Here is a 19,553-nt window from a genome sequence, read left to right as displayed (position 1 = left end):
GCCGCCCGGCGCCGCACCTCTCCTCTGCCCGCCCCCCTGCGGCGCCCCCGGGCGGCTCCTCTGGGTGCTGCACAACGGGGACGCGGGGCAGCCCTGTCCGGGCCGTCGCCCTCTTCACCGGCCGCCCCGCGGCCTGTGGCCGGCCTCCCTGGCGGAAAGGGACGGGCGGCCCACGGGGCTGCGTGTTCGCCGAAGTACTGAAAAATGACTGAGGTGAATTAAGTTCGTCTCTGGGAATCTGTCGTGGAGTCCTCCCGCTCTTGCTTGCAGCAGCAGCGAGGGCGCCGCAAGGTGGGACTGGCTGCTGGTGTGAGCTGTGGGTTTGCAGGGAGCCGTCACCCGGTAAAGAGCACAGAGGTGAGGGCAGAGCCCAGAGCCACGGCTCAAGCCCTTGCCCCTTACAAGGCAGTCTTTCTCTGTCAATTTTGCATTGTTTGCTACTTGGTGGCACTGCATCGACAGAAATAGCGAAGATTTCTCCTCTTTCAGCATGGCTCTGGCAGTTGAGGCACTTGTCCGTGTTGGCAAGGCATGGCTCCAGGCAGACCAAGGGTGTACCCCCTTCTCAGTCAGGCCTATCCAAAGGCCTTTGCACCTTTTCAACCTGTGTTGATAAAGTTTCCCTAAACTTTTTCTTTTAAAGTTCCCAGTGAAGGACAGTCCTGTGTCATGAATTTAAGCATGCTCTGAATGAGCTTTTTGTAGCTGTCTTTCACAGGCATGTCGGCATACAGGCTGAGAAGCACCGTCCTCTTAACAAACAAAAGTTGGCTACTGTCTCCTCTTTAAAATTGGCTTCTGTGTCCTGTGGTCTGTGTTTTTAGTCCATGCTGTGGTCTGGATTAGATGTCACAGGTGAAATGTGTGGGTGATGTAGATCTAACAGGGCTGTGAGCACTTAATGTAAAATCCTGATTCTGACAGTCCCTTCAGATTTATGCGTCACTGTTCAACCTGAGAACAAAAGAAATGCTGTAACAGAGCATGCCAAGTTGCTAGCCCAGTGGACCAGGCAAGAATAGGAGAGTAAGGCACTCTTCCCTGGCTCACCTGACCTGCCTCCAGCGTGCTGCAGCTCAGGAATTTTTGAAGCCAGCTGTGTTCATAGATGTGGGTGCCTGCACTTTGCCAGATCCCCAGTTTAAAGAAGTGAGGGATTTAGTGTCCTGTTTGGGATATGTGAACTCGCACTGTAACTGTAGTACGTGAGCTGTTGCTGTGTAATGCTAGTCTGGCAAATACAAAGTCACTATGGAGACATGTCACCAACTAGTGAGCTGGGACTAACTGCAAGGACTGCAGCAGCTGGGTAAACGGAGAAGCTGCAGTTTATCTTTCTTCTAGCAAGAAGGTCGAAAGACAAGGAAAAGGCTTCATGTAAAACCAAGAAATGAGAGACCGGTGAGGAGGTGCCTCCCAGATACCCAGAGGTCAGCTCTATTATAAGCCTCCAGCAGCATGGAGGTTATAAAAAAAATGAAGCAACTCTTGGAGAAGAACCTTCCCAGGAGGAAAAGGGTAGTAGAGATCCAGCCAGAGTGGCAACCAAGGATGTGGTGCTATCATGATTACTTTAAATCATTTGAGCCTAAGCCTGCCACTGGTCCTATGTTCTTGGTTCCTCCTGTGTTGTGTTAGTGTTTGTAAAGGATGGATTTACCTGAACATTTCTGAGGGAAAAGGAGATTTTCCTTAATAGACAGATGTCCTGAAAAGACAGATCAGTTCCTTGGTCCAGTTAGTCGTGTGTCCCCAGGAGCACTACTAGTGACACAATGTGGTTAAAAGGATGTGTAGCTAAGACTGTGGAACTGTGTTTTCAGTGGAAACCCATGCTTAGATGGGAAATATCAGAGTGATATGAGACTATAATGACTGCCATCATATTCAGATCACCTTGTCTATGAGGTCACATCACATCAATTCCCACCAGCCTGTCCACAGGGTTTTGAAGTACAGAAGTGGGATCTTAATGCCTGCTTCATATGAAACAAAGCTGGTACACATTGGCATTTCATAGCACCTTTTTGGCAAAAAGACAAACTGAAGGTCTAAAGTATTTTTTTGAAATCTCAGCATCACAAATATTTTCCTATATTACAGTGTTTGATGTTTGACAAAGAAGAGATGTTGCACAGAAACAAACACTTGGGGATTTTATGTCCATTGAAGATGCCAGAACTTCTGAATTGTGTACTTCAGAGTCTTACTAAAATGTTTTTGACTATTAAACTGCTATCCAAATCATAAGACTGTCAAGATAAGAATAGGGAGGTTTATTTTTTAGCATATTCATTAAGTAACATTTTTCCTTTTATTAGTTATAGTTTCTTCCCTATGCTTGAATAATTTTTTCCAGTATATGTTAGGTTTTGTATCTAAGTAAGGCTGCAATTGTTTTGGTGGAAACAGCATATTGCCCTTCCCCAAATTTTAGTAAGATTCTTTTAACTGAGTAACAAATGACATTTAATAAAAATAAATATTTTTAATAGACTTTGGTACAGCATTTTTTTATGTGACTTCTGGGTCTTGTTTTCATTTTTAGTGCCTTTATTGTCTTTCCCTATACATTTAGTCCTTCATTGATTTAACAATGCTCTATTCACTAATGCTAGTTGATTCAATGCTGTGGGTATAATCTCAAGGGAATCCTCAGTTAATTGTGTTCATAGTTCCATAATTTTCTCCTGTTGTGATGTTGCCAACAAGGCCTGTTCCAGGTTTGGCTATAATTTTCCACCTGACAATGGAAATGCACGTATTTTTTTACATACAGTTTTTATTTCAGCAAACAGTACCTATCTTGAGGTGACACTTCAAACACTAAACACATTTGCAATAGCTAGAGTGAAAACCTTTTTTCTAAGCAATGTTACTTTATTTTCTTGCTGTGGAGATCTCTATTCTGGCACTCTTCAAAGCTTCATCTTAGATTATTCTTTTCCCCCATCAGCATGTTCTTAAAAAATAACCATATTTTCACAAGATAATTATAGTATTACGGAGTTAGTCCATCAGCAAGATGAACTTTCTTCCGTATAGCGTAAGAATGAATATCAAACACTTCCTTCAGAAATATGTGAAAAGTTCATTTTTTCAGCTCTGTTTGCTTCCAGTAATCTCCATTCCCATACACCCATAGGCTACTAAAAAAAGAAATGAGAAATCACACCACTCCTAGAACCATATTTGTGTATTACTTTCAAGTTATATGTGAAAGGTGTTCCTAGCAAAATGGGCCTTGATTTCTGAGCATGCTAGTGTTACCTGTTTGTAAGTCTCAGTGGATGTTGCTCTGATCAACCAACACACTATGTTCAAGTCAAACAAACAGGTATTTCTTCAGACCTTATGGATAGTCTGTTAGTAAGAAGTATTGCTATAAGAGCTTATTGCTCTCTTGCCATTACAGCAAGTGGGTTTTATTACAGTGTGGACAGCTCTCACGTTATGTTCATCAGTAATTCTTTACAGCAGTATGAATATATATGTCTTACTTTCTTTATGCTCTGAGGTATTTCTGTTCATTTCTCATAAATGAGCAAATAAACCGTCTCAATATTCGTCATCTGAGGGCTTTTCTTTCTAACAAACAGTATGCATTGTCTGTGAGTGGTCAGGGAAGTGCTAGGTAGATAGACAACTATTTTAAACTGCATTACAATACAGTAGATAGCTAAGTTTGATGCACTGAGGTTTTCCTAGCCACTACCATAGATGAAAACAGATTTGAAGCAATAGATTTTGTTATCCTAAAAATTGTAGACGATTGTTGTGTTTTGCTATGCTTTGATAGTAAGAATGGAACAAAGCACAACTGGTGGGAGTTCCCATATTTCTTACATCTTTCTGTTCTGCTGAGTGCCTCCAGACATTATTAAGGAGTTGATTCTGTATGTGGTTTGTTGATATCTTTGTCCATTTCTAGCCCTTACTCTGACCTGGTAAATCTGTAGATAGACACTAGATGTGGTACCTCAACATTCTGTATGCACGGCATAATGGGAAATATGATGGTCAAATTGTTTCATGCTGTCAGTGATTTTTTAAATTATGAAATTTCTCAAATATTTTCTGTTCTTTCATGTACTTTTCCTAATAGTAGTGATGAACTAACATGTAAATACTAATGCAAAATCATTGTGCAAAATTATTTGTGGTCCAATCATGCTTTCAGCCACTCTTTTCAGATTTTCTGTACTGCCTCCCTGGTGTGTTATTTGAATGCATTTCTGAAGTGCATTAAACAGTACGACTACATTTGCCTTGCCAGTTACTGATGACAAGTTCCAAGAAATTTCCTTGTGTGTAGAGACCACAAGAGCTTTTTAGGAATTATCTTGCATGATGTTCACAGTGATTCTTGGGTCAAAGAAAGCAAGAAAAACTTTGTGAAGACCTGCACAGCATCCTCAGGCCTTTGGAACAGATTTATAAGTCACAATTTCCATTTTAAGCTATCAGGGCTTAGCTACTGCATGTGTGCCTTCCTCCCAGACCATCATATGCCTGACCATAAATGCCAGGATTTAAAATCTTAACTAGGTTCTAGGGGAAGACTGCACGGAAAACAGATGCAGTACATGATCTGCTCCAGTAGGTGAGTGGCTAAAGAGATGTATTTATTACTTAAAGCAAGGTGTATTACATTGCTGTAGCCCAGATCAAAGATGATAAAGCAGTAACTGAAGCCATATTATTATCTTCATTCAACAGGAATGAAGTCTTCTTGCCACCAAGAAGCTTCACTTAAATGAACACCTTGTATTGGAAAAAACTCCAAGGCAAACATGAGCTGCAATTTGTGTTCATGTAAAATCTTCCTTTGGATCTCAATCTAGAAAAATTGTTCTAATATCCATTTATTTTTTAAGAGACTGGGTACATTCGATGTCTTAAAAACCTCTACTTTCATATTTTCATGTCAATTTCAACTCCATTGGATTTGCCAGTTGTTTCTTGATGGGAAGGAAAATGTGCCTGGGACTGTTTCAGTCCCATTTGGATGATCATACTGACAGCCCAGCCCATGGTGACTGTAGAAGGACCCCTTTTAGAAAGCTAGTGAGTCCTGGCAGAGAGCCACCAAACACAATACTGTCTAGATTTAGAGTAGACCTTATCTGCCAAGATTGATAACTGTCTCCTGCAGGTGGGTGGCCTGTCTGCCCAATAGTTATGCCTGAACATAAAGCAGTATTTGAAGTTCACATGATCTAATGAGCTGGTAGGTGGTTTTCCATACTCTGGAAAGTAGTCATTTTCTCTGAGATTTCCTCACTCAAATATTCCTGTTATTAAAAATATTTTAAAAATAATAAAAAGGCAGATACAATGATTATGTGAAAATGCATATTACAAAAATTAGAGATTATACTTCTGTTTTTCCTAGTATTACCTGGATGATATCATGACCTTACTGAAATCATTAAGGATTCTCTCACTGGCTTTGATACAGACAGGATTCTACTAGCAGGGAGTATGTGAATGGCTTCTAATGGCAGATGACCTAGGATGATAAACTGGTGTAACACTAGCACAAATCCAGTAATTTTCCTGTTGAATTCAGAAGAGAGATGCTGGGCAACATTCCTTTCATATCTATTTCCGCCTTTTTTTAGTATTTACTTTAGATGAATGCATTGAGTCATTGTGAAACACTTTCAGCTCAAACTTCAGCACTATGCTGATTATATGCAATTGTTTATCTTGTTTGCCATTATTACAGAGATGGTGGTTCCTCTCCTGGTGAGGTACACTTAGTACAAACTAATGCCAGATGAAGCAAATGCTACTCTGGCCAAGGCATTGTTTATACTCTGTGCTGAAGGCACAAAGTCCTAAGTCACTTCCTCTCTTAAACAGAGCATTGCACAGCCTCTGGGCCTTGCTAAGACTGTTTACCTTATAGCCTAGGAGTATCAATATTTGAAAATTTCAGTCTTTTGTATTATATTTTCTTTTGACATTTTGTCTATCATTCCCGAGATCCCTGGTTCCTGCCCATTTCTCCATGGCATGTATGGCTGTGAACATATTAGACCTAATAGAATCATAGAATAGTTTGGGTTGGAAGGGACCTTTAAAAGTCACCCCCTCTGCAGTGAGCAGGGACATCTTCAACTAGATCTGGTTACTCAGAGCCCCGTCCAACCTGACCTTGAATGTTTCCAGGGATGAGGCATCTACCATCTCTCTGGGCAACCTGTTCCAGTGTTTCACCACACTCATTGTAACAAATTTGTTCCTTATATCTAATCTGAATCTACCCTTTTTTAGTTTGAAACCATTACCCCTTGTCCTGTTGCAACAGGCTCTGCTAAAAAGTCTATCCCCATCTTCCTTATAATCTGCCTTTAAGTATTGAAAGGTTGCACTAAGGTCTTGCCAGAGCCTTTTCTTCTCCGGGCTGAACAACCACCATTCTCTCGTGCTTTCCTCATAGGAGAGGTGTTCCATCCCTCTGATCATTGTTGTGTCCCTCCTCTGGACCTGATCCAATAGGTCCACATCTTTCCTGTACCGAGGACTCCAAAGCCGAACACAGTACTCCAGGTGGGGTCTCACCAGAATGGAGCAGAAGGGCAGAATTGCCTCCCTCAACCTACTGGCCATGCTTCTTTTTATGCAGCCCAGGATAGGGTTGGCTTTCTGGGCTGCAAGTGCACATTGTTGGCTCATGTCCAGTGTTTCATCCACCAGTACTCCCAAGTCCTTCTCGGTAGGGATGCTTCCAATCCCTTCATCCCCCAGCCTGTATTGATACCAGAGGTTGCCCTGACCCAGGTGCAAGCACTTGGCATTGTTGAACCTCATGAGGTTTACGTGGGCCCACTTCTTAAGCTTTTCCAGGTCCCTCTGGATGGCATCCTGTCCCTCAGGCATGTCAACTGCACCACTCAGTTTGGTGGTGTCTGCAAAGTTGCTGAGGGTGCACTTGATTCCACTGTCTATGTCATTGATGAAGATATTAAACTGTACTGGTCCCAATACGAACCCCTGAGGGACACCACTCATCACTGATCTCCGTGCAGATATTGACCCATTGACCACCACTCTCTGGATGCAACCATCCAACCGATTCCTTATCTATCAAATAACAGGTTCCCTCTAATGGCCTCTTGTATGTCTCTCAACTGCTTTTTTGTGATTTTACCCAAATTTCCAAAGAAATTAAGAAAAAGTTCAAACTGTTGTTAGATAATTTCACATTTTGATGTAGGCATCATGAGGACAGCTAAGATCTTCTGAGAGATGTTGAGGCTGGAGTGAAAGAATGGGAGCACCTGGGACAAAGGATTCTTCCTACTCATGGGGTCCCACTTGCAGGAGAGGAATTCAGTCAGATAGTCTTTTCTCCTGAGTTATTCACAAGCAACGCCCAGTTTCTACCCATAAATTACTATTAAAAAATAGTAGCAAGAAAACATGGGAAGTTTTATCCCAAAAGGGCTCCGTGAGGCCAGTTAGGGATTTTATTACTCATTGTTTGCAGAAAGCATTCTGACATGTGACAGAATAAAACCAACATAGATCCTTACTCTGCAGTGCTTACTGTTTAAATAGACAAAAATGTGCAAGAAGGGTAAGAGAAGGGCTTGCAGTGAAACCTGAAGTAGTTGCATTGTTCCCTTCTAGCATTTAAAACTTTGTTAGTGCTCAGGTCTTGCATTTAGTTTCCAGCAGAATAAGACCCTCAGAGGCACACATAAACTCAGATGCATGCTATGTCTCAGCATAAGCTGAAGCTCTCCAGTACTTCATTTCAGTTCCAAAAGACTATAGTGCACTCACTGCTCTTCTTATAAACAAAAGGAAATGCAATATACAAACAAAGGACATTTTGACCGCATGGTACATTCTTACTTGTTCCCTCGGGCACTTATTCAAAGTGCCTATCCCTTTTCAGTGGAGTTCCAGCTGCTAAATAAATTATTAGATTTACCATTGTAATTTTTTTTGTGTAACTATGCTTTTTCACAGTGCATTAGTGTGAGCTAAAAATAATGGACATTTGTCACAGGCTATTCTTTGGCTACTGAAAAAATGTTTATTTGCGTAACAGATAGTGCATATCCCTATGTACGATGAGAAGAGGCTCTAAAGAAAGGTCACAAAAGTTGGTCTTCTCATCACTTGTCCAGAACTAAAAAATCTGACAGCAAGAAACTTCACTCTCTAGGCACAGCAGTGTGTATATGATTCTCTTACTATTTGTAGACTACGATTAGTTCTCACATACTTCATATTGGTACTTTTGGTTGTTTTCAAGTGAGATGATAGTTCTGATTCACCAAGTGCTGCCATTTGGACAGTCACATTGAAGTTGTCGTTAAGTGTAGTCCACTTGTATCCCTGGGGTTTGAGCCACTGCCTGGACAAGCCATGCTTTGCACAAGATCCCTGTATGCATCTGCTTCGGCAGGGACGGATTTGCTCCTCAGTTGTATTAGTGCAGTGCCTGGTTTGCCTCTACCAAGACACCCAATGCAGCTGGCAGTGCCTCATAGTACTCCCTGCCCTGGCTGTGTTCCGGTTCCCCCGATCCAGTCAGCTGTATGTGACAGTGCATGATCAGCTCTCAGACTTTTTGTTGTGTTAGATAATGTACTCCGATTCCAAGTATGCAGAGATTTGAAAATAAAGTAATTTGATTGTTTGAGTTATCACACTGCTTGAGCTTAAATCGGTACTTTTGTCAAGATGCAAAATTTTTGTCATGCTGTGCCTATTTTAGTTCTAATAGAAATATGATCAAGACAGAGGGAATTTATATGACAACACAGTGAAGCCTTCAGACATTTCTTTTACAGCAACAATGTGTTATATTGTACTTATACAAAGTACAGTTGTTCATTGCACTTTGGAAGAACATCATGAGATATAGTAGTTGAAAACACAAGACTTTTTTTTTATCCTATTTTTTTATGTAGTTAAGAAATTACCCCTAATTACTTTTAATAATTTTATTCTTTAGTATTGAATAAGATATCAAAGCTTAAATTATTTTCTTGTCAGATAGTAATCTGAGGCCTGCTTATATAAAAAGAATATAAAGCTCATACTAAACAAAACATGTGATGTTATAGTTTTCTTACTAAAGTTCAGCAACATTAGAGCATATTTTCTTTTCCCAAAGACCTTCTGTTACCACTTACTATTTTTCGGACCTTTTGTCTTCCAGCTTTAATTCTACCTTTCTGAAGTCTTCTTTTACCATTGCAATAAACTTGGACAGGGTGGTTAAGCAGTATCCCTGGGAAGGCTGAACACAGATTCCACTTTTTCTTAATTTGTGTTTTCTCTAATTCTGTATATGCAACTATTAAAGTAGCTGCAAGCTGATTATTCCTTTATTTTCCTAGTAAAGAAGTCACATGTTGTTCTATTAGTTGAACACATCCATATGGCCAGCAGATGCGCTTAAAAGGTATGTAATTAGTGGTGTGAATTCACCTCACTAGACAGTTCTTAAGTGATTTTTTTGGGGCTAGGGGTGCGCTGGCTGCCTGTTTGAAATCAGTGTAGGTTATGTGAAGCAGGTCACATTTGCTTGCAGTAAATTTGGTCTGGATAAACAGAAGTACTTCATTCAAATGTAAGTTTTGTTTATCATTTGACTATAATCTTCAAAACTTCCAGTACAACTTCTGCTTTAACCTTGATGAGCCCTGTATCATTTGACTCCAGGACTGAAGTTCTGTTTCATGGTATGTAAAAGGTCACTTAAAGTTGATTCTCTTTTTTGTCCCCAGTTCCACTGGTATTGCAAAATTAGATACAGGTATTAAATTTTGCTCAAAATTTTATTTTGGTGATTTAACCTATCAACAATGATGAAACCATCCCTTAACTTCACCTTGGTAAACTAAAACTTGCTTGACAAAGATAAAAAAGTACATATTAATCACCCACACCCCAAGATTCCACTAACATTTGTAGCTAGGACATCATTTATATTTGTTAAAAGCTATAGCCAAGCTTTTTTTTTTTTTTCTGCTTTTTTTTTTCCTGCCTTACAGAAACAGCAGATATAATTTGCTCCTATTCACATTTACATTGTGTTTGAAATGTTTTAGGTTGTAGCCAACAAGTCAGAGTCCAGAGGTTTAGTGACAGAAATGTGTCCTTTTGCCATTACTTTTATTTTCCTTCATCTTAGATAATTTGCAATCTCTTTCTTGTTTCATTGATGCAAAATGTTGAGTAGAATCAGAAATAAGGCCCTTTCTCATGACTTGGAAGCCCAGTAGTTCATCTGCGTATTGCATGTAATGTTGATTTTGTCTCATCCTCATTCTTTCATTGAAATGTCAGTAGGTATCTGATCACATAAATACCTTGAAGAGTTCAGGCATGTATATATTGGTACTGACCTAACCAAAAAAATGCATAATATCCTATAAGTGACATCAGAACAGTTTTTCAGAGTTGTTCTCTGGGCTCATATTACTGCCGGTTGTTCTTGCAGAAACAGAGGCATTAGTTAGGACAAAATCACCACAAAACCTGGTGACTACCCTGACTTACAGTGTGCGTAAGTGTGAGTGTGTGTGTATGTGTGTGTGCGCGCACGTGTGCGTGTACGTGTGTGTGTAGGGAGTGGGGATTACATGGCTGCACAGCCTGCACCACTGCTTTCCATTTGGTTATTCTGGTTCTCCCTTTCACTTCCATCAATTGAGAGCTGAACCTGCCTTTCCCATATTTTTGCCCATGCTTGCTGTCAGCCTGGGAAGCCTATAATTATGCTGTTTACCCTTTAAATATTGTTACCACATTAACTTTCTTCCAGTTCTATGAAATTTCCTCAGCATTTCAGAAGTTGTTAGGAAACAAATTTAGTTATTAATATTGCTGTCTATCATTCCTTTCATTTATTTTTCTAATAACTCTTCAACCTGCCATTTAAAAGTAAAAGTTTGTGTTGCTGCTGTTTACTATCTTTTCCTATTATTGATTTATTGGAAAATATTTCAATGTTACATAATGGGAAAACACTGTTTAGGTTTTCCAAATATGTTCTGCTCTTCCACATTCTTTTAGAGAATTCTGTTTTTCACGTCTAGTAGTAAAGCAGTACTAGTATTTGCAATATCATTATCTCTGGTTAACTTAACATTCTTACTTTCCATGGCATATATATTTTTTCTTTATTCTAAGTTCTTAAATTATATAACTCTTTAGTTATACACTAACTGTTGTCAGCTTTTGTTTTTTCTCCATTTGCTTCATGTTTTAATGTGCTGCTTTCTAGTCTTCTAGACAGTAAGAAATTGGTTGGGGAGGCAGATAATGAGTAGATCTTTAGTGGTATGATTGAGATGGGTTGCCACAACTGTGACTGTGAAATTTGAAAGGGGGGAGTCTTTTTGTTCCAAGGATGTTTTTTGCAGGTGTACTGGGATTAAGTTAACTTTCTTCACAGCAGTGATGTTGTGCTGTGTTTTGGGTTTGTAGCTAAAACAATGTTGAAAATATGCCAATGTTTCAGCTATTGCTGAGCAGTGCTTGCACAGCATCAAGGCTGAGTCTCTTTCCCACTCTGCCCACAATCCCACTCCAGCAAAATAGGGTGGGGATAGGCAAGAATTTGGGAGGGGACACAGGACAGCTGACCCCAGCTGACCAAAGGGATACTCCATGCCATATGATGTCATGCTCCGCAATAAAACTGATAGAGCAAAAGGGTGGGATGAGGGTTGGCTTCGAAGCTGGCTATCAGAGGCAGAGACTCGCCAGGCATTGGTCTGCTTGTGGGACTTGGTGAGTGATTGCCTTAGCAGCACTTCTTTTTAATGCTCACTTATGACATTTTATTAATTATCCCTTTTTTCCTTCACTTATTAAACTATCCTTATCTCAGCCCACAAGTTTTCTCTCTTTTTCTCTTATTCTTTCCCCTGTGCCACTGGGGGAGGAGGCAGGGGGAGCATGCTAGCAGCTGTGTGGGTGCTTAACTGCTGGCCAGGGTCAACTCACAGCAGCGGGATGGAAGAAAAATACATTAGGAGCACAGTCCCCGAGTAATGGGGTTTCGAGGTTTGAGGGAATGAAGAAGTACTTTTTCCAAGCAGCAAGCCAGGGAAGAGGCATTTGTGCAACCACAGCTGAAAGGAGTGGGAGGACAGGCTGAGAGAGCTGGGACTGTTTAACCTTGAGAAGAGGAGACTCAAGGGAGAGGATCTTATCGATGTGCCTAAAAGCCTGATAGGAGGAGTGAAAATTAAGCCAGTCTTTTCCCAGTGTGCTATCCAGCGAAAGGACGAGAGGCGGTGGGCACAGACTGAAATACAGAAAGTTCCATTTAACTTAAAAATCCTTTCTCCTGTGAGGGTGGTTGAACATTGGAACAGGTGGCCCAGAGGGGCTGTGAAGTCTCCAGCCTTGGATATGCCTAAAACCCAACTGGACACAGCCCTGCTCTGAGCAGAGGGCTGGGCTAGAGGATCTCCAGAGGTCCCTTCCAGCCTCAGCTATGTTGTGATTCTGTGAAATTCCATCAGTGTTAAGTGACCCACAGTTCTGTGGATCAAGCAGCCAAGCGCATAGTTGTTATAGTTAACATGGGGTATCAGAGTGCTTTCTCAGATGAAGCTATAGCATTTTTTTTTCCTAATCTCCAGAATTACCTTTCAGTCCTGGATACACAGGATTTTATAATAAATTGCATCTTCTTTTTAGTTTTTTAATAGAGTCATTGCATGAGTCTTTTTAGTTTGGACCTGCAGCTTTTTCACTGACAAAAGTCGCACTTTTGCTTTGGCATAGAAAAGCAAAGAAACCTGTCTCTTGGTGCAGCTTCATTATTTTGGAACATGCTGTAGCTCGACTCATGTTCCTGCACCAGACAGAGGTGTCTGAGGCAACAGAATCTTGTAAGAGAACTTTCCAGTTACAGACTAATGTGCAGAAGGCTGATTCCTCATATTTTGAGTGTAAAATGACACCAGAAATCAGTACTGCAGTAAGACCTATATACAATTGGTTCAGTATTCACAGGTCTCTGCTGGAAACAGTGTAAAACAATAGCCTTTACACAAGTGCTGTTTTGTAGTAGGAGTGCTGGTAAAGTAGTTTCATTCACAAGTATCGAAACTAGCATTCAAGATGACTCACTGTCCTGATTCAACCTGCTTTTTAGGTTCAACTTACTGGTTTTACCGCCGGCTTTTCGCTTGCTGACAATTTTGTAGATAAGAGTTTGTTTATACTCTTCTGTTGCTGACAGTTCCTGTTTTTTAGTGAGTGGGCCTGAGTCTTGTCTACTTAGATTATTTGTTAAGTGTTGCTATTCAGGTATGTATTTATTCAACTGAATCTTGATTGGTTGATTTTAAAAAAAAATGAATAGGAGTGCTCCAGCTTTTTTTTTTAATATACGAGTGAAATATTACATTTTTTTTGAAAAATAAGCTTCCTCTAAGAAAGCTATTGCAGTGTGAAATTTAGGGGAGGAGTATGGTGCGCTTATGCTTTTGGTTACTTTAATAGAGACGTAGATGATTTTCATTTGATTGACTTAGTGGCTTCAAAAACTTGTTCACTGATTTACTATTTGAAAAAATATTCATGAATGCTTTGTAGTTGTAGCATGGGTTTCCACCTGAGCTGAAGAGAACTTTGTTTTGGTGTGTAGGTGCATGAAGAGTGTGATTTCCTTTGTGGTAGGTGCTGCCTCCTCTGGGGATTCTCATTTGTTGAACAGAAGGAGACGGAGTCCTGCGAGCGTGGCAGCGCACACAGAGCTGTTGCATGAACAGGCAGTACTGTATGCTGTATTTTTGTAGTCTTTCATTGCACATGGTGATTTTTTGTCTCTGAATATTTTAGTTTTCTGTTCGCTGTTCAGATAGCTTGGGAAGGGGGGCCTACTGTTAAATATTGAACGTTGCATCTTTCTGCCTAGAATTGAGGGTCTCATCAGTTATTCCACCAAGGAATATAATGCGGTGACTATGTCAGGTACCTTCAATACAGTTATGTTTATTTACAAAAATATATAAAACTATATTCCTGTAAGTACCAAAGGGATTCACAAGTCTTCATCTTATGCTTGCTCTGGTAGTGTTGGTCTTTCAGAGCATGGCTCACCTAAAGACCCTTCCACATTCTTCAGTGGACCTCAGCCACGTTCCTCCGTACCTTGGTCTGAAGCAGCCAAATGTATATCCATGTTCTAAATTTGATGATCCGCTCCAATGGAGTTACCTGACTTCACAACAATACACCGAGGCTGTGTCCAGCAGCTTCAGGTTGGTTTTGCCTGTCTTGGGCACTGACCAGAACTAGTACATATTGCATTAAGACCCAGTGATAATGCAATGCTAAGAGCATCCTGTAAACATTTTCCTGGGATGTCAGCAATACCAGCACACGGGCACTAGGGACCACATCCCACATAAAAAGGCTTTGGTTGACAATTCGGATGAAATGCAATGTCAACAACTCTGTCAGGCTGCCCAGAGGCGTTTTGCCCGACACAGCGACAACACCGACTGTGTGTGCACCCCCAGAGACCCCTGCCATAGCCGCCTCCCATGTAAGCAAACGGGTACTGCCCTCCCTGCCCCCCCCCGCCCCCCACAACATGAGGGTTTTCCTAAGTCTTCCCCAGGGATCCGGCCGTTATTGCCAACCCTGTGCTTTTGCTTTGGGGTAATTCATCTCTAGATTTGGACCCGTGTTTTACGTATTTGTAATTTTCTACAGCTAATTAGTGCTGAAGTCCGAGCGGTGGGAATTGAGTGTTGCTCCGGCCTCGTTCACCTCCCCCGGCTGGATTAGCCCCCGCGGCTCGCAGGCCACCGTTTCCCAGGGCGGATCAAGACACCGGCGGGAATACCGCGCACGCCTCGGCCCTGGCTGGCAGGCTGCGGGGGAGGGACAGGCAGGGACAGGCAGGGACAGGCGCGGGCGCCGGGACCCTGCCGCAGCGGGCGCCGCCCGTTGCCGCCGCGGCTGCGGCACTGCCGGGGCCGGCGCGGCCGCGCTCCCCCCCCGGCGCTCGCCCGCGCCCGGGAGCGGAGCGGAGAGGAGAGGAGGGGCACCGCCGCCGCCGCCGCCGCCGCCGCCGCCGCCGCAGCCGCTCCCTCCCCGCGGCGGCCGGGGGGCGGGACCCGCGGCAGCGCCAGCGCCGCTGTCAGCGCCCCAGGGGCTGGGGGGGCCCTGCCGGCCGCGGGCAGCTGCCGGCGCGCAGCGCAGCGCAGCGCAGGAGCGGAGCGGGGCCGCCCGCGGCTGAGAGCCGCACCGCGGCAGGCGCCGAGCCGCGCCGCAGCAGCACCGCGCCCGGTGAGTGGGGCGGCCCCGGCCCGGCGGCGCTGCGGGGGCCCGTGGCCGTGTGCCCCGGCGGGGCGGCGGCGGCGCTGCGCGGGGTAACGCGGGGCTCTGCCGCGGGCAGGGGGGCGGGGGGCTTTAACAGGTTGCGATGGGCGTGCGGGGCGGTTTGCGCGGCACCCGCGTTTGTGGCGGGGCCGTGGTGAGGAGCGGGCTGTGGGTGAGCGGTGTAGCCCCGCTGCTGCTGCACGCAGGGGCTGCTTGGGCTGTAAAGCGCCCCCCGGAGAGCTGCCTCTTCAGGGGGGTGTCCGGTAACTCCCGGTGTCCGGCAGCTGCCAAAGATTTCAGGACATACAGTTGTTTATCTCCAGCCCCATTCGGGCTTAAAGATGGTTCATACACATAAGGAAATGCTAAAACTTTCGCTCCCGTTAACGGAAAGGAGAACATAGAAGAGCTTTGGGCATCCCTGTGGCTCTAAAGGTGGTTTAATCTCCCCAGAGTGATATTTTTTTAGGCTGCTGGGCCAATGACCCTTGCTTTAAATCCCTTTATTCCTAAAGTTTTCAAAGGGCTGACACTTCCTTGTGGCAACTTTTTAACTCCCTATATGTGTTTTTTCTCCTTTTCATATGTAATTTATGCATAATGAGGCATTATTCATTTTTATTATTTATCAAACACGTCTGAATCTGCTGAGAGGTTCTGCTATTCTTTTGATTTAATGGGTACAGGATTCCTTGCAGGTTTGCAAATACAAAGCTGGTTATAGAGCGAAGTCATTTTGAAGTGACTACCTAAAGGGAGACATTGTTATTCAAACCATTTATAAGTTTGCAAAGTGATACTTAGAAGTCCAAGAAGATTGGCGTTTAGGTCTTTAGCTGTGATTTGGGTTTGATTTTATTGGTGTTTTTTTTGTTCTCCACCCCCCACACCTACACCCCCCCCCCCCCCCCGGGCATCTGACATTTACACAGATCTGTACTGTTCAGTTTAGTACACTGTATCCTTCAAGGATTGTGCTGTAATAAACAAGCAATACAGCAATATTAATAGATACTCTTTTTTTCTTGTTTTCTTCCTACACCGTGTCCCTTGAATAATTCTGGTGTTCCGCAACACAAAGGCTTTGTATCTTCACACATACAAAGTGGTTCAACAAGATGAAACAACTAATTGGTTGTGAATAAAAGAAAAAGAAATAAAATGGCAAACAACTGAAATGTTAACCATGCTCGGTTGCGTTTTTCCATAGCAGTACTTCATAAGTAGGCAAGTTTCAAAATACATTTTTTGTATTCATACAAAACAGTCTGTGCTCAGGGCACTCTGTTTTCTGGTTTTGAAAATATGCTTAATTATAGGGGTTACTCCCTGAAGTCAATGAAAAGATTTCCACAGACTTCCCTGACCTGCAAGGATTGATTCTAGCAACTTTCCCATCATGTTGTTCCTTCATATAAACAAGTTTCTGATGTTGCTTCCAGGAGGTGAGGCAGTAGGTGACGGCACTGAATTTACAGGCTTATTCCGTCCTTTTCCTATAAGGAAAAAGATTCAATTTAGGCTTAGCATGAATATTTGTGAAATCTGTGTTGTTATTTTTTGGAATGCAACTGGAAAGGCACTCTTGATTTTCACGTAGCCTGTCATGTTCTTACGCACTGTATTTTCATGCCCCGTTATGGAGCTGTAATTTTAAAGAGATAGTATACAAATGTTTGAGACTAAAATTCCTGTGCTATAATGTATATATGATTGTTATTTTTACATTGGAATGGGCAGAAGTTCCAGGTTTTCTCTATCTGCATTTAACAGTATCTTTTGATTGAATTTTTCCTTGCTTGTCAAGCCTGAAGTGTTAAAATTATCACTGTTGAGAAGGTTACAGTGATTTTACTTTTGTAGTGTGCAGGTATCTCCTAAGCTGTGAGAATTCTGGGTATATATAACACTGTGCATTTGTGTCTTTACATACAGGCAAAGAACAGTTCTGCAGTATCTGAGGATGGATAAAGACTTCCGCTACTACTTCCAGCACCCGTGGTCTCGCTTAGTTGTGGCTTACTTAGTGATCTTCTTTAACTTCTTAATATTTGCTGAGGACCCAGTATCTCACAGTCAGACAGAAGCCAATGTTATTGTTGTTGGTAATTGTTTCTCCTTTGTAACAAATAAATACCCTGAAGGAGGAGGCTGGATATTTCTGAAGGTGTTTCTGTGGCTGCTTGCCATTCTCACAGGACTGATAGCTGGGAAATTTCTCTTCCATCAGCGCCTGTTTGGTAAGTTACCTGATGAACCTACTGACTTCCTGATAATGGCTTTTTGACTTCTTCTCTTAGCTTTCTGCTCATTGCAATTTTGTAACCTTTGCTTTTGTAAGCTTTGCTTCAACTGTTTAGAGCTGTATAGAACTCGGTACCTCAAAGCTTACATCACTGTGGAAATTAATGCCATGTCTACTTCTGTGAACATAATTTACAACAATTTCAGTCAAAAAAAGCTAAAAATAGTGAAAGTCAACATATTTAAAACACTTGAGAGGCCAGTGCTTTTCAATATTATGAAAACACTCCTTTGCATCTTCAAAACCAATTTTTGAATCTTACGTAGTTTTCTCAGCAGTTTGCAGGTAAGGCTTTGTTCCTTGGGGCAGCAAGACTACCTGTCACCAAAAGTCACGTAAGTGGAAGCAGAGGCTATTAGTATTAGCAGAGCTGTGCTGAAGAGCTCCCACGTGAAAACAGGAATTCTAGAGAAGCAGGACCTGTCTGTCTCTTAGTACAAGAGTGAGTCAGTGAAATAGAAAAGTAGGAAATGGAAAAAAAAAATGACAGTAAAGGCTTTCGTACACAAGATGTGACTAAACTGGGGAACTTGCTGCATGTGAGCTGACTGAAAGGAATGGAATGACCCCGAATTAAATTCTCAGACTGAGAATTTAGATGTAAACATACAGAGATATAAAAATACCTGTCGATGTCTTAACTGAGTCATGTAGTAGATGTAGAAAATGTTGCATCTGAGGGCTGAAGGCTGTCTCTAAATTTTAGACATAAGTAGAAATCATGGAGAAGATTACTTCACTCCTGCCAGCTGCGCTTTTTTTTTGAACAGCTGATTCTAGGTGTGTCATTGCTGGTCTAGGTGGACTAGTCCGGTATTCCTGTACTGGTAGGACTGCAGGATGGATGGTTACTGGAACACCTCGAAGCACATGAGCGATAGGCCATTTCCTTAGTCTGTCTTGTTCTATTAAGATAGAGAGAGAGCCACTATTGTTTCAATAAATCACATGTAAAGCTGTTATGTCAATGAATGAACTAGCAAAGCCACATTAAGAGACTTTTTTTTTCATACAGATTTCTCTTGAAGCACTTATTCTGAAAAATAGTTGAGCATCTTGATGGCTATTTGGTGGACATTTTACCATAATGTAATAGTAAATCTAAAATGTCCCCATAAAGACAACATTTTACCTTGATTCCTGGGCTCTGGAACAAGCACTGTCACAATAACGTTTTCAGTTCTGGCTTTCACAATCGAGGAATTTTTTGTTAAATTCAAGAAGGTTAGGGAAAAGTAATGAAGCTGATGATAAAATTGGAAAATAAGCTCTACAGTGAGAGTTTGAGAGGATAAAGGGAAGGTTAGTGGGTGACTTGCTCAAATTTGACTTGAAGGACAGAACCTTCAGTCCAGCAAATGTATTGCAAGGTCCAGTGCTTGGAAGTGGCAAATTGCCAGCACTTTTATTTTTTTATCTGAAAAGCTTGATAATCAGTGGAACAAGTTGTTATAGGATGTGACTTCATCAAGACGTGAGTATTTCTTTTGGGGAATATGTCCTAGTCTGACTACAGAGTAATTCTCTGTCTTCTGTCTAGGTGGGTTATTATGATAATTCCTTCGGGATTTATAAATGTATATCATAGATAGAACCTAGCTGAGCATAAATTTTAAAGTGGCTTGAATCAGCATTACTGCCAAAAGGAGAAGGTGTGCCCAGTCTTCAGTGTCTGCTGCTTCATGCTTTTGCGCAGTTGCTCAGTGAAACAGGATAGGGAACTTACCCACATGAGCCCTACCCATCTTCTATTTCTGTGAGGATCATATCTCTGATCATACTGATGTCAGTGGCAGCACAAAGATGAGATCAGCATTGGGAGGAAACTAACAGGGAAGAGGTTCCTACCTCTGATGGCAGTGCTGGTTTATGATGTTTCTGGTTATGGTCTGGGGGACCAGTATGGGTATAGGTACAATCC

General features: G+C 42.2%; 1 protein-coding gene across 2 annotated transcripts in view; it reads left to right on the top strand.

Moving 5' to 3' along the window:
* The first annotated feature begins 187 nt into the window (after positions 1-187).
* Positions 188-19,553, top strand: part of TMEM117 (transmembrane protein 117) — a 235,168-nt gene continuing 215,802 nt past the window's right edge. Inside the window, exons 1-2 of one of the 2 annotated variants that reach the window (XM_056342162.1) lie at positions 188-291; positions 17,263-17,567. In XM_056342162.1, coding sequence (XP_056198137.1) covers positions 17,291-17,567 — 277 coding nt within the window. In that variant the 5' untranslated portion in view covers positions 188-291; positions 17,263-17,290. Of the gene's footprint in view, positions 292-14,963; positions 15,295-17,262; positions 17,568-19,553 lie in introns of those variants that run through there. The other variant, XM_056342161.1, reaches the window with a different exon arrangement.

The sequence above is a fragment of the Falco biarmicus genome, chromosome 5, assembly GCF_023638135.1.
Source record: "Falco biarmicus isolate bFalBia1 chromosome 5, bFalBia1.pri, whole genome shotgun sequence".
NCBI classification, from domain to species: Eukaryota; Metazoa; Chordata; class Aves; order Falconiformes; family Falconidae; genus Falco; species Falco biarmicus.
Note: the sequence above shows the minus strand (reverse complement) of the source record. Positions and strands in the feature narration are given on the sequence as shown.